The 15,125-nt window shown below is 36.9% G+C and overlaps 1 protein-coding gene across 3 annotated transcripts in view; it reads right to left on the bottom strand.

The window, feature by feature from the left end:
- The window catches only part of PTPN2 (protein tyrosine phosphatase non-receptor type 2), a 30,402-nt gene that overhangs the window by 5,939 nt on the left and 9,338 nt on the right, over positions 1-15,125 (bottom strand). For all 3 annotated transcript variants that reach the window (XM_059467016.1, XM_059466999.1, XM_059467006.1), the window contains exons 3-8: positions 14,008-14,108; positions 13,292-13,390; positions 12,017-12,154; positions 5,224-5,433; positions 3,740-3,898; positions 1,110-1,300 (exon numbers count right to left, since the gene is read on the bottom strand). In XM_059467016.1, coding sequence (XP_059322999.1) covers positions 1,110-1,300; positions 3,740-3,898; positions 5,224-5,433; positions 12,017-12,154; positions 13,292-13,390; positions 14,008-14,108 — 898 coding nt within the window. The remainder of the gene's footprint in view (positions 1-1,109; positions 1,301-3,739; positions 3,899-5,223; positions 5,434-12,016; positions 12,155-13,291; positions 13,391-14,007; positions 14,109-15,125) is intronic.

Genomic DNA, 15,125 nt, shown 5'->3' with positions numbered 1-15,125 from the left:
CAGGATTAACGGTACTCATCTCAGGATGCAAACCAGATCCTGATACAGGACACACCATAAACCAAGTTCTGTGTGCTACACTAGCAGCAAAACCTTGCAATTTATATCTCCAAAGTGCCCTCGAAATCTCTAAGACAGCATAACTGACACAACACCCAACTTCGATTGACTTCTAACACACAACCCCATAGCCTCATTCCTTCTTGTGAGGGGCTCCTTCAAACAACTACAGAATTGCTGTCATTCTCTCTCAAAACACTCATGAAGACACAGGAAGAAACTCATGGGGGCATTTATTTAGCTGTTTTTATAACAGCTGTTATATTAGCTGTTATTACAACAGCATTAACCATTATTTTGCAATTCCAGCCTATCTATACTGAACTGCTGTGTCTCATCTCAGGCTGCAGCCCTTTGGGACACAACCTGCCTCCTTCTGTGCACCACATGGCTCAGCTTGGCACAGCCCTGACCCAGTTTCTCGATCTGTGACTATGGATCAACATGTGGCAACCCACAGGTGGGAAGGCCCAAGTGACACCGTGCCTCCCAGCTGAGGCATCAACGCTCCTGAGGGAAAGGCAAATTCACCTGACACAGCTAAACCACAGGAACCTGCTCACAGCAGGCAGATTTAACATGAACAGAGGGTAATACACGGCTCCAGAGATACAATTTCGACCACGACACAGAAAGTGGTATGTGATAAAACCTTTGTGTTTCTGAGGAACCATGTAATTTTTGAAACATAGGTCAACATTGCATTTAAAAATCAGTATGAAATACTGGACAATTTCAGGACCTCATTCACACTTCACAGTGGAGTTCACTGACAATCTGTTAAGAAAATGCTTTCAAAGTGTGAGGTCTAGCTGCTCCAGTTAGAGACATTAACTTTTCTTCTCTCGACTTCTGAATAATAAAACCAAATCACAAGGAATCATTGAGGTGGTATTTTTAAAATCATTAAATAAGACAGTCAAATACCACCTGTTCTCCCTTGCTACTACAGAAAGATCTTGAATGTTTTTACAATAAGCAAAGCAGCCTAATAATTCAGTCTTTTGAGAGAGTGTATCTGCCTTTTAAAGTTTCATTATCTTGCCTACTTTTCAACGTTCCCATCTACGATATCTTGAACCTTAGTGGACAGGTCAGGGTTTATTTTCTCCATCTGATCATTGTTCTCCAGGCCTATGCTGTTCCCATTGTACTTCTCTGTGGTTATTTTGATTGGGCGTGGAGGAGACTGCTCAGAACTTGGTGCTTGGTCCTCCTTAGAAAGCTCCTTCCACCGTTCCTGAAAACAAGCAGAACACATTTCAAACATTCTCCTAATAAAGGGCTCCCTTGCCAAGATTTCTTCCAAAAGAACAGTCACAGAAGTAGATTAAATGAACTACCAGATCAAGAAAAAAATTTGCTAGATGAAGAAATAAAGTTAGGTCAAGATGTGTCTTCTCCAACAACTATCAATGATCCTTTTTTCTATATTTCCAGGATGGTGCCACTGCATAGGCATGAGGCCTCTACCTTCAGGGTTGGTACTGTCCAAAGCAGCTCCACAATTAGGAAGCATTATGGCTTATAAAATCCTGCACTGTCCTGCACTTCCCATGTCCCTCTACTTGCTACAGGCCTGTGCTGTGCTCTTACCTTTTATGGCTTCAAAATACAGCAGGACCTTGTATACAAGAACTGCCTAAAAAGAGAGAACTGGGAAAATTTAACTCAGAGTTATCTATGCCAGAGTAATGGCCTAGTATTTCACTTGGTGGCCCATTAGCCCAGAGATCTGCAGCATCATAAAACAGTTATTCATCTTGTTTTGAGAAATAATCTGAAATGAGATGGAATAAAAAAGAAATTGGAAGTAAACCTGTTTTGCTAGATCTCTGTTCTAATGATAAATAGTCTGAAGAACTAATTGCTACAACAAAATTTCACGCAGAAAAGAAGGCTAGAAAGTGCACAGGAAGGAAAAGAATCAGCCCTAAAATACAATCACTTTTCTCACACAAATCAGCCAGTGCCTACAGAGACACAGAATACCTTGTAGGAAAAAAAATCAGTTACTTTTAGAAGTCTAAGATAAAGTAGATGAACTGAAAATTGAATCTTCTCAAACCAAGCCATAGACTCCTGTATATTGAATGATTTCAAGACTGCTGGCCTAAACTAAATATCAAAGTCAAAGTGATATAAAAAATCAGCTACTTATAAATGGACTGCTTGCAAAATGAGTTTTAACAATGAACTGACTCCTCCATTAAAATCTAAAGTTGTGTTTGCACAGTTTCCTGCCTTCCAAAATCCAAGGAGACATCAGAGATGAACATTTGGCTAATGTTAAATAAGAGAGGCATTCAATAACTTCAGGCCCTCTCCATCACTAGCAGAGAGAAGTGAACACCTCTCACACACTGAAGAGTCAACCATTCCTCATGGAATAAAAATGACCTAGCTGATCTTGAAAGAGAAATGTGCTTTTTTGAGCACTGCCAATTGATTTTCTGCACATATTGCCAAGGCGTAAAGAGAGAAGCATCAGGAGAAATGCCTTGCACTGCAGGAAATACTGATTTAAGGAAGATCATCTGAACAATCGCAACAAGAAAAAGAGAACAAATGGGAAGTGTGCCTTCCTAGGCATTTTCTTACTATGAATAAATAACACACTTGAACATGACAAGCAGTATTCTGAGTTGACAATGCTCCCTTGTATCCAGAAGTAAGAAATCCTGTGATCTAGATGGGTAAGTATTGGAACCAGTGCTACTCACTTTGGAGCATGGCTTTTAAAAAAAGCCAAGCAGAAAAATATTACTAGACACAATACCTCATACCACCAGAAACAGCTTCCACAAAATGAAGAGACTAAACTGCTGTTACCATTAGAATGAATCATGAAGTCTTTTAGACATCTGGCACAGGTACCAGACCACCAGCACACTACCTAGGTGTTGATTAGCAGTAGTGTAAAATTATTTCTTTATTTACACAGCAAGTCAAGAAACATTTGTTAAAGGGAAGAATCAGACCACTACCAATACCACAAAGAAAGGAAATGTGTTTTAGCTTATCTGCCCTATTCATGATTTCAAGAAATCAACAAAACAAAAGAGCCCTAGCATATGAAAGCAGAATTAAATGTGTTTCAAAGCCTCTCCTCCCATTTCTCCCTCCCACCCAAGCCAGCCACTTAAGGCTGTAAGCCATTATGTCTGCAAGCTGCACTGATAAAACAGTGAGATTTGGTAATCTCTTTGCACCCAAAATCATTATACTTGGCTAGATTGTACTAACTCTGACACAAATTTTAAAGGCTATGAAGAAACAAGGCAACTTTACAAATAAATATTATCTGTAGCATCAGACAACTTATCTGCTAGGAAAATAGCAAAGAAATTCTAAAACAGATCCTTGCTATCTTCAAAGTGACACTGGGCATTACCTTCCGTTTTTGGTAATGAAAACATCAATTGAACCATTTTTTTTCTTTACACGTTTGGACAGACAAATTATTTTCATATTATATCTAAGAGGGGATGTATACACAGGGTCAAAAGTTTAGTTTGATAGAAGGCACTGAACAGATATTCTTTGATACCTCCTAGGCATCTACTGAAAAAGGTTAATCATTTAGAGCTCATTAAATTACATATTTTAAAATAATCTGGAGCTTATTTTTAACTACTGTTGCAATCTGCTGTTCAAATACATGGAGCTAAAAATTTACCTGTATAGTTGAATCCCCCATTATAAATTTTGCTCCTTCTATTACAGCCATATATGAAAACCTTAGTTGATCAGGAGTCTGAATAAGTCCCATTCGATATTTTCTCATATCCAGTAATACCTTCTTAATATCTACAGAAAATGTGTCTTTTTTCTCCATCTGTAAAGCAAGTTACATTGAAAGTGTCAATGGTATATAAAAATAATTACAAGTAAAAATTAATCATTAAATTCAATCTAAAATCTAATTTGTCCATATTATGCTTCTATTAGTTATAAGGAAGACTAACATCTCAAATTATTTCCAATTTGTTTTTGAAGGAAAAATGTAAACCATCTAATGAAAACTTATTATGAACAAATCAAGGATAGTGTATTAAACAAATAAATTGTACCCCAACATTGAGTCTTAAAACTAAGACATATAGATATGCTCAATTTTATTCAGGCTTGTATTTGGACTTTGAAATAGGACAAGAATCAGAGCTGTAAAGTAATATTTCCTACTGCTTCTGAATAGAACAGAATTCAGATTGACTGATTATGGCAGAAGTTTCTTTATGTAAAGCAGAACCCCAAACCCAAGCAATGAACACGTTTGTCCCCACATTACATTCGCAGGGTGTTTCTGAAGTACATTTCCATCAAAACATACCTCTATGCTTTTCAAAATGCATAAAACCAAAGAAAAATTGAAGTAAAAAAAAAACGACAACAAAAAAAGTAAGTTAAGAGGATCTAATCACACCAGAAAATGTGTCTCTTGCAATTCAATTGAAATTCTACTTCAGTTAAACCTGTCCTTACCACTATAACCAAGCACAAAGAGAAAACTCTGTGCCTGGACTTTCAAGTCCAATAAAATTTTTGATTTATTTAAAATATTTTTTAACATTCATGGTTCACTCATGTCATGAGGAATTATAGATGATGCAGTTCACTATAAGCAAACAATCTATACATCCCTGTGGCACTGAACTGGCTGCCAAGCCCCATTACCCAGAGGGCTGCACAGCAGGGGAAATTCAGAATTAGGAGCATGCCTGAGTTCTCATCCTAGTTCAGATAACAATAACAATTTTCTGTATGCTTAAAAAAGGCCCTGGAGAAAAAGACTTACAGATTTAATCATCTCAATATATATTCACAAGCTTTTTTCATATGGAAAAAACAACCAATCCTCAACCTTTTCAAAGCACATCTTACGTAAAAGGAAAAGAATGTTTACAATTTACTTTCCAGGAAGCTTTGAGAATATATAATTGTCCTGGGGTACTTAAAAGGAATTTGTAAATTTCAAGAGCTGTGGTTTTGCCATCAAAATAGGTGAGGAAAAAAAAAAGCATGATGTCTTAATTTAAGATTCCACTGGAATGTCATTAACTTCAATGTTTTTATAGCCTTCTGACCAGAAAGCCCATATTGGGAAGGTTGGCAGGGTGTCAGGACAAGGGAAGGGGTGACAGAGAGAATGCAAACACTTACCAGAACAAGACAAGAATCTACTAATGAAAACGTGCCGGAACGTCCTATTCCCGCACTGCAGTGAACGACTGCAGGTCCGTGCTCGGGGCTCAGTGAACCAGATTCTCTGACTTTAAACAGGAAGTTCAGAAATGAAGCTGGGGATTCAGGAACTCCAAAGTCTGGCCACGTAGTATAATGAAAATGAGAGATCATCCTGGACTCACCACTCTAGAAGTGAAAACAAATAAACACTAGAACTAGAAAGGATTCCTCTTTGGCTCAGTTAGTGCACACTCTCCCAATCAACAGCTCTTGTCTATTTTAAACCTCCCATTAAGACAAACAGCCCAGTAACTTGCTTCAAGCTGGATGACAACCAACAGTGCACGCTGAAGCAGTTTCATCTGAGTTGGTAATTTTCTCCGTTGCAATTATTACCACACGTGGGTTATTTCTTTTTTTCCTTCTTCTCAAACTTCCAACATTATGTTTGGTTTGCTTTACTATTTACTCCCAAATGTCCTACTCCCAATAATGCAGTTCAATGTCTGACAGCAGTTACTAGACAGCTAGAATTAACATGACTGAAATAACCCATATCAGCATTGTGCACACTCTGCACTCTTGCTTCAAGCAAGCTGTAATGCCAAGAGGTATTACATCTCCTGTACACTAACCACATTACTGAGAGCAGCAGGAAGCGTTCCTTCCTGGAAAAGGCTATAAAACCCATACAGCAGGATGTCCAGCAGGACTTCTGCTGGACATTTTCTATCTTTTTTAAGTCAAAAAGGGGGATTCCAAAATCATACAGCTGCTTTAGAACCACTCTGTTAGAGCTCCTATCCTAACTCAACCATCTAACTGCAAGTGCTGAAATGAAAGCAAGAGAGTATGTATATGAAGTTTGGATCACATTTTTATGGAACTAACTTCAGACCTGATAAGTGCTGCTCCTTGCCACGGTGATTCTGATTTTAGCTCAGGAATTTTATACATGTTCAGTTACTTTTTAAAATTTATTAATTCAGTTATTTCATTTTTAATTAATTCCTCTATAATTTATTATTTCATTTATTTAATTTTTCACATACACTGACATCTACATAAACCTTGGCAAAGTTTGAATACAAAAGGATTTAAAATCAATGTATTCCAGAAAAGGTATTCTTCTTCTTCAGCAACAGTAAAATATAGCCATGAAATAAAATAAATTCTACTGTTCTTCATGTGCTCAGTCTGTTTCTACTTCCTGTGAGAGACAATTTATGAAATTCCTTTGTGAAACTAAAAGAATTCACTTCATGGTTTCTGCAGTAACAAAAATAAAGTCTCCCAACTTGTCTTTTGCCTTCAATGCCCAATACTCCAAGACTGCCAATACTTTCACAGAAAACAGTGGATATTAACACAAGTCCAGTCACTCTCAGATGCACAGCTATCTTCCAGAAATATTTTGTCTTTTGGCTAGGTGCTCAACAAGGACAATAAAGTGTGATCTACAATATTGGGAAAACAAGTTTATGTTAAGATTTCATACGGGGAAAAAAGGAGTATCAGGCCCAAAATTGTATAAATATACTGGGACTTCCCCTTGTCTGGAGCAAAGCATTAAAGAGTTTGCATTTGCTCTCCTACTGCTCTTCTGTGCCTAGTTTTTCAAGTAGCAAGTTAACTCACAAATGAACTGAATGACCTGTTTGTTTAAAAATTATGAAGCAGGCACATTTTTCGTAAGAAATCTGTAAGTAACACTTAAGCAATTTCCTCAATTTCTAAGAAAAACAATTCATCACTTTAAAAACAAAACTAAGAAAAAAACTAGAGGTGAGCTAAATGCACATGCTAAGTAAAGGCTGAAGTTGTTTCTAGATGGTCTCTGTAGGTAGCAATTGATATTCCCTACTTCAACATTCTGAAAGCATCCCTTACACCTCAAGAAGGTAAAAATGCCTTTTTCTGTCACCTCAAGAAAGGTGACCAGTGGGGTTTGTTTGTGTGGGCTTTTGTTTGGTTAGGGGGGTTCTTTTGCGTGGGTTTTTTACCCCAAACAAGCACTGGCATCTTCTTCCTGAAGAAAAAGAACAAAGTATGGTTAAGTGTCACCCTACTTATATACTAATCTGAAATACTTCTTTCTAAAAGAGATATGAAACAGTGCTGTTGTACATGTCACTCTGCTGTAACCTACAGAACTACATTTTTCCTTCCTTTCTTGTATGGAGGCTTTATCCATCCCATGATTTTCCATCCCTTCAGCTCATTCTAGAAATACCTAGTCTCTTCATCACTCTACAAGAGCCCCACTGCAAGGCACTGGAACCAGCTGGTCATCTTTGGATTCGCAGTCTCTAATCCTACAGGCAAATCCCATTTGAGTATTTCAAACCTCCCACACTGCTCTTAAACAGAATGGCTCTTTCAAGTGGTGCTTGGCAGCCAAGCTGTACAGCTGAAACACTGCCTTTGTGAGGATCTGTACCACCCTTTCTCAAACAACTCCCAGTCACTGAGCCACACAGCACTTCCATGAAGTGACGTGGGACTGTTACGAGAAGAGATCTGGCTTTTTGATTCACAACTCTTGATGGACAAAAAGTCAAATTTAAATAACAACTAATTTAATTTGAAGTGTTACCAGGAAACTAGCTAATCTTTTCAAATAAAAACCCCTGGACTTCCAAGACTCAGGCAGTGCTATAAAATTTTATATGTAATACACAAGGGATATAACATAGAAATATTATATATTTCTGCATGGTAACTGAAAACCAGCTAGTTCTATGGTAACCACAATGCAATTTTCCAAGATTTATTCCCTAAAACTAGCTACCAAAAACAAAAAAGTCCTTGAATGACCATGGGACAAAACTATTTTGGTTAAATTACTCAAACTGTGGAAGTTTTATGAACTACTGGGATAAGCTTTCCATAAATAATCAAGATAGCTAAACCTGATGAACTTGCAAAGACAGACACCACCTGCACAGCTCTGCACTGACTACTGGAAACATCAACAGTATAATCAAAAGATGATCCAAGGACAAGCTCCAAGTTACAGAGATCCATCCACATGAGGACTCGAACAGAACAGGAATATAGATTAACTTCCAGCAAAACAAGCCTTGCCATAACCTTTTTACGGTAACTATCCAATCACTCCAAACAAAAAGGAGCAAAAATCTTCAGAGTAACTTCAGGTAGTTCAGTCACGTGAGAGTTCGAACATGAATAAAGCACTACCAAAATGCTCAAAGGTTAAGTTGGTGCCTTCAGGGTCAAGTAAAAATTAAAAAGGGAATAACAAAACAATGCTGGTCTGTTAAGTTTCACACACTGCTAATAAAAGCCATAATCAAAGTGCTGCTGACAGGGTCAAATACATGGAGACATAAAACACCTACAACCCTACAGTGGTTCCATATTTAATGAACTTGCCTTAAGTTCATTAACAACTATTTTGATCATATAAAAATGAAAAGGCATCCTCTAATGGCAATATTCTACAAACAAATTCAAAATCAAAAATCAACTTCTACCAGAGTCTCCTCTATTTGCTCATTCAAGATGGCCAAAATGTTTTCCAAAATTTAAATAAATATAGCCTTGAGGATAAAGGGGCCAAATAATTATCAGAAACATTCTGGTTCATCCACAGGATCAGCTAAGCAGCCTTGCATTACCTTAATCTGACAGGCACAGCCACACAGAAGCTTGGTACTAAGTTGAGAATCCATTTTACTAATGGGTTTTTCCAAATATTTGCTATTTGTGGAAGACCCAAGATTCCACTAGAGATTTATTAACGGTCCTCACTCTAAAGTATCACACCACCAGTGTCACATCAAAGTTCATTTGTCCTAGTCCTTTCTCCACCAACCAGTATTTTCTTCGCAAACCTCTCCTTCTACTGCTGTATTCTTACTTCCAGAAACCCAGGCTGAGATACATTCAGAAAGTTGGCTTCTGCAATATCAAATTCCACTGCTCCGTTTCCTTATCCAAGCAATCCCTGTCTTCCCTGAAGATCTGATGTTCATTTGCCCTTGCATAGTTTGTTTGAATTAGTCTGTACCTGAAATTACTGAAAACAAAGGTTTCTTTCTCTAAAGACCAATACAAAAAGTTGTGACATTAAGGAATAAAAAAGCTAAAAGCAACAATAAAGAATAATACAAAAATACATATTCAACACAAGGTGGAGTCTTTCCCAAGTTAGATGTCAGTATCTAACAATTCTCCTGCAGCATTTTGCAAAGGTTATTTTATAGATTTAACAGGCTCTCATACACCTTGCTATGACTTCTCCAGTAAGCTGGGAGACTTTGCTTCAAACCACAGCCATTCAACAGCTTCACTCATAAATTATTATAAAATTTTAACATGAGCACATTATCTTTCTTCTCCTTTATTTTCCAAGGGGCACTGGTTGGTGGAAGCCTTCACAGTAAGTCTCTATTAAGGGACAACTCTGATAACTGAACTATTCCAGTAGAAAGCAGTACTCAACTTTCAGAAAAGCTGACAACTGATACCACCAAACCCATGGAAGATACAGAAAAGCAGCTTCAAATACCTGCATTCTAAAATGCAGATTCGGTCAGGCAAAAAAATAAGCAAATTCAAAAATGATCACCAGCAAAACAAAGAACATTAGGCATCTTTTGCAAAGATACCAATAAACACCATCTCTCCATTTTCTCTGTGCTAGCCCTAAGAACAAAATTTTCCTAGAACAGATGTAAAAGAAAAAAAAAATCAAACCAACAAATACCTGGATACAATCCTGAGAAAGAACAGCCCCAAATCTCACTTGTATTTCTAAGTAATCTTTAACACAAGCAACAAAACCAACCAACGAACTACTCAGAGGCTGTTTCATTGGTAACAACAAACACTTGACTCTTCATATACCCATATTTTGTTTATCTCTTAAAGAGATTTGCTGCAGTAAGACAAACTTAATTGAGCTCAGAATGCTTGCATTATAAAGACAACCTTGGTTCTCTCTGTTTTCAAGGAAATGCTAAATTTTAAGTATTCTGGGCATTCTGAGTATATTTTGTTCATGAGTCATCCTAGATTCCAGGCATTGAGTGGCTAAATGTCTTACACTGTCTCCACCAAAGGCCCCTGCAGAATAACTTACATAAACACAGTTAAGCTCACATTTCAAGTTACTGTGAATAGCCAGTTCCCACAAGTTTTATGGTATAATTATCAAATTCTTACAAAAGGCTGCACATAACATTGACAGTTTTAGACTAGAAACTATGCAGCTTTTTTTGCTTGAGTAACCAAGTATGTTCTGCTTCTCCTACAAAAATTATGTGTTGGAGTTAATGTTCATGGAGCCTTACCAGAGTGTTAGAGATATAAAATAAAAATTCATTACAGAAAGATTGGTATTTGTGAAACTGATTTATATGACTGTCCTGGGTTTGCCATCTTCCATCAGGACAATGACACACAAGAAACTCTGTACTGTGCTGACAGGTCTGCACTGCTGGTCCAAAACAAACCCAGAAATTTAAGTGCTCAATATCTCCAACCCAAAAGTCTACTAAAGTATACACTGTGCTGTTCCCTGAGGCATTTCTGCATTTTCCAGTTAATGTTATGTTCAAACATAAACATGGAAAGAAAACTGCATCCTTTGAAAATAGGAAGTTTAAAAGTAAGAGCCAACATCAGCTGAACAATTCCACAAAGAAGCCTTTCTGGTAGTTAGGAAAACTTGCCTCAGCTTTCCAAAAGGCAGAATTGCTCTTTTTCAGGCACTAGCTACCCAGCATTACTCATCTTTCTTTTGCCTTTGCTGTCAATAAACAAACTACTAAAGAGAAATTATTCAGGTCAGCAGGACAATATTTCATAAAGCTCTTCTAACATGGAGAAGACCAAGCAATAACATGCCAAGTTTTATCATGTTGCTCTCATGAGGGAGGTTATGAATTAATGAATATTATCTCAGAATACCATCAATAGTTACTATAAATTCAAACATATCAATGGTTGTATAAAACAACATGCAGAACACCTTCAAGCTTTGTTTTCCCAAGTTCTCTGACAAAGATGACCTTGAAAACTTGCCATACTAGCACTTTCAATTAAAATAAGGCAAGATTTATAGGAAGACATAATATTTTACAAGACATCGCTGGAACAAACAGATGAGCTCTTCAATCCTCTTCCAATCTGAAACAGAAGCTCCAACCCAAGCTCAGGCCAGAAACAATTATTTTAAGCTTAGCTTGGTTAAATTGTCAATGTGCTTAATTTTTTAAGAGAAAAGGATGGTTGGTCCTATGGAGCAAAAGGGGAGGTGGAGCAAGAGAAGATAAAGTTACCTACCTACAGGTGGTAATCACTCCTCCCCCAAAAAACTTAAGACAGCTGGACTAAATTACATAGAAATCTCAAGTTCCAGTACAAAATCAGTAATTACTCAGTCAGGTATCTGATATTCAAAGGAAATCAGAATTTTCTACTCTTGTGTTCCTCCCTTAAGTTAATTCTTACAGCTCCTTTTAGAATCACCACTACCATCACTTAGAATGCAACCTGTTAAGGTACCAAATGGAAAATACAAGTACACAAATGCCAAAGATGTTATCTCTCCTAATGTATAGGCTGAGATCTAAATCACCTGCTTATTTTCACACAAACATCTTCAACATTCTCAGAAGCAAAGTGCATTAAAATTTCCAGTGTAAAAGCTCACTCAAACATGAAGTGACATCATGCTAAGTTGTTCTCATGACACACTTAAGCCCACAAATAGGAGCTGTACAGACTGAGCAATGCTTACATTGATATTTTCTAATTGCAGTAGATGCACTGTGTAATAGGATTTGACATCTTCAGACACCAGTCTCACACGGAATCCTGTTTCATTGAATGTCATAACGTCGTCTTTTTTTGTTGGCCAGTATTGTGCACACTTCACCTAATGGATTTTTTTTTTAAGAGAAAGAAAAAGGGAAAAGAAAAAAAGAAAAATCTTGTTAAATAAATATCCTAGTATCTTAAAATTTGCACATGCAAAGCCTGAGTCCACACTGTTCAATACAGAAGACTCAAGTACCTGCTCCCACTTTGAGGAATTCCTGAAGTCCACAATGTTTACAGCTAAGTTACTACAACTGTTTCAGTGGCTATTATGCATTCCAGTTTTATGTGTTTATGCTTTCTTCTATCACATGGCTAACAAGCTTTGAGATACATCTTAAGCCTTCCCCCTCCCCCCTCCAGTTCTCCACAGGGAACTGAGATCTCTGCTCAGCTATTTCAGCACTTCTTCCCTTTGTTTCTGACTTGCACATCTGCACATTTACAGAACTCATCTATCACACCTAGTTCTACCCAGGCCTGCTGAATACTGGAAGGTTCTAGTCAAACAAAAGAATGAACAAACTAATGCAAAACTATTCTTTGTCTTGTATTCCTCTTGCTCTGCACTCAAACTTTCTCTAGGAAATTTTTTGCACAAGAAAATAGGTGACTTTTTAACAGACCAGCCAATTTTTTTTCACAAATCTGCAATGAATAAAAAACATTAACCTCAAACGACATGCATTTATAACAAAAATCTGCAATGATTTTAGGCACCATAGCAGAAAAACTACATCACAACAGCAGATTTGTGTATTCTGCACATATGCCAATGTTTCTAAAGAATCAAAAATAACTAACTTAATAGATCAATTCAACAGCTCTTGGGCAGCAGTCTGCCTTCATTGTTACAGCTAACATCTCTATTTAGAAGAATCAATCTAAAGATACTTTTTCTTGCACCTTCCATTTTGTCCTGGGAACATCATGCACTGCCTCTACTCCTCATCAGTTCTATTGGTACATCCTTTCTCAGAATGCTATTTTCACCTTTCTGGATGTACGTTTGTTAGATGCTATTTTCACCAAACTGCAGGTCTTAGCTCCCACACATCACTGTCATATTAAATACACATTATACTGCACACAAGTGAGGATATTTATTAGTTCTTCTAATGCAACAATCAAACATTGCTCAACTGTATTAAAATTGTGTGGTTTATTTTACAACTTTATGCCCAATGTCACTTACCGATTCTTTTTCAACAATCCTGTTCAACATGACAACTGCTTTGGTTTGTTGTTGCCATACCATTAGCCAAAAATGACAACATGTGTTAGGTAGTGGACCCTGTGTAGTAAAAAATACAAAAATAGGCATGAGAATGTATAGGCAAAGCAGTGTTTGAGCATAGTTCACTGTGGGAAACAGGAAAGAGTCTTCCCCTTAAGTTAAAACAAATTATTAATAGAATTATAGAAATGGCAGGCAAGAAAGTAGCCACAGATCATTCCAGAACTTAAAAAGGCTGGAGGTTTTTTAAGGAAAAAAATACCAAACAAAACCAAACAACAAAACAGGAAGAACTCAGGGAATGGTTATTTTGGTTTAAGCATTGCTACTACTGTGCTGTTAAAAGAAAAGCTACTGCAGGCATGCTCAGAGGCAAGATGGCTTAAGGGGTCAAAGTATTGTTGCAACATATTTACAAACTAACTGAAGAAAAGCGCAAGAAGTATTTGAGAAGCTTCATATGCAGTAAATTACTCATACTTCAATATCCCCTTTAGCTTTTCTTATAAAATAATCTGTTAACAACTATATCACACAGATACTGTACTTCATGTAATAATGAGATACTTTTAATTCACGGAGAGATGAAACAATCCAAATATGAATTACAACTGTACAAATCCCCCTCCCTAGATTCTCAATGCCTGTAATAACCCAGTAATTGTACTGCTTACCTGTGTTAAAATATAATATCTTTGGGCTTCCTCTATGACCACTAGGCTGGCATTGATATAATCATTCTCGGTGTTCTGGAGTTTTACACGACTGTGATCATCTAAAATTCAAAGAAAATTAAGAATTAATGATGCATCCATCTCGATGAATACTCTCTAACAGGCAAGTTTAGGTTTAGGTCTAGTCTACAAGCAGCTAGAACTAAATTTTCCTGTAAGACCCAAACAGCAAACTACAAGTAAGAAAAACTAATTTCTCACATAACTTTGATAACTGTCCCATTCTCCCATTGGCATTTCATCAGAGTAATTTCAGGCAGCTATTAATAGAAGCTGCTCAGAAAACTGGAATACCTATTTTTCTTTAAAAAAACCCAAGCAAACAAATTAACACTGCCACACAAGCCTAAAGGTCCTCACAGTCATCCCTCAACAGTTACACTTCCTTAATACAACAGCACCACAACTCACACCAGACAACTGTCCTATCACACCAGATCACTCCACAGCACTATTTCCTAAGTTCATTATTTCCTAAATTCTGAGACTTTTCGTGAACTGAAGTTTCAAAGGTTGGTGTAGAATCATAAAGCTAAGCTCACACAGATAAAAAAAACCCAGGAAAATCTACTTGCAGTAATTCAAGCCAGGCTTGAATTTGATTAATTTCATTTTCCCTGTAAGCTATTGTCTAATATTATACAACACAAAAATACTAAAAGGCACATGCAAAACCAAAAATAGTCAACAAATCATCCAATTAAATGAAGCCTAATCTAACAACATGGTTTCATCTCAAAATTACACAAGCAAGAGTGATGATTCCCTTTTTTATGGCAGAGACAAGCAAAGGACTCTGTTTAAAATTCTACTATTAAAATAAGAAAGATTATCATACTGTCAAACTAAAAAATTGCATAATAAAAAATCATTGTGGCTGTTTCTAGAACCTTTTAGTATGTGATTTAAGAACCTCTAGGAGGTTTATGAACTTCTAGAAGATATTTAGGTAATCAGACTTGCTGGCAGTAAGTAATCCTCCAGCCATTTATCAGTCACTGTATGAAATAAACAGTAATTTCAATTTAAAATTTGTACACAACTACAGGCCAGAAATC

Source organism: Ammospiza nelsoni, chromosome 1 (genome assembly GCF_027579445.1).
Source record: "Ammospiza nelsoni isolate bAmmNel1 chromosome 1, bAmmNel1.pri, whole genome shotgun sequence".
Classification (NCBI taxonomy): Eukaryota; Metazoa; Chordata; class Aves; order Passeriformes; family Passerellidae; genus Ammospiza; species Ammospiza nelsoni.
This window is presented reverse-complemented; position numbering and strand designations above follow the sequence as displayed.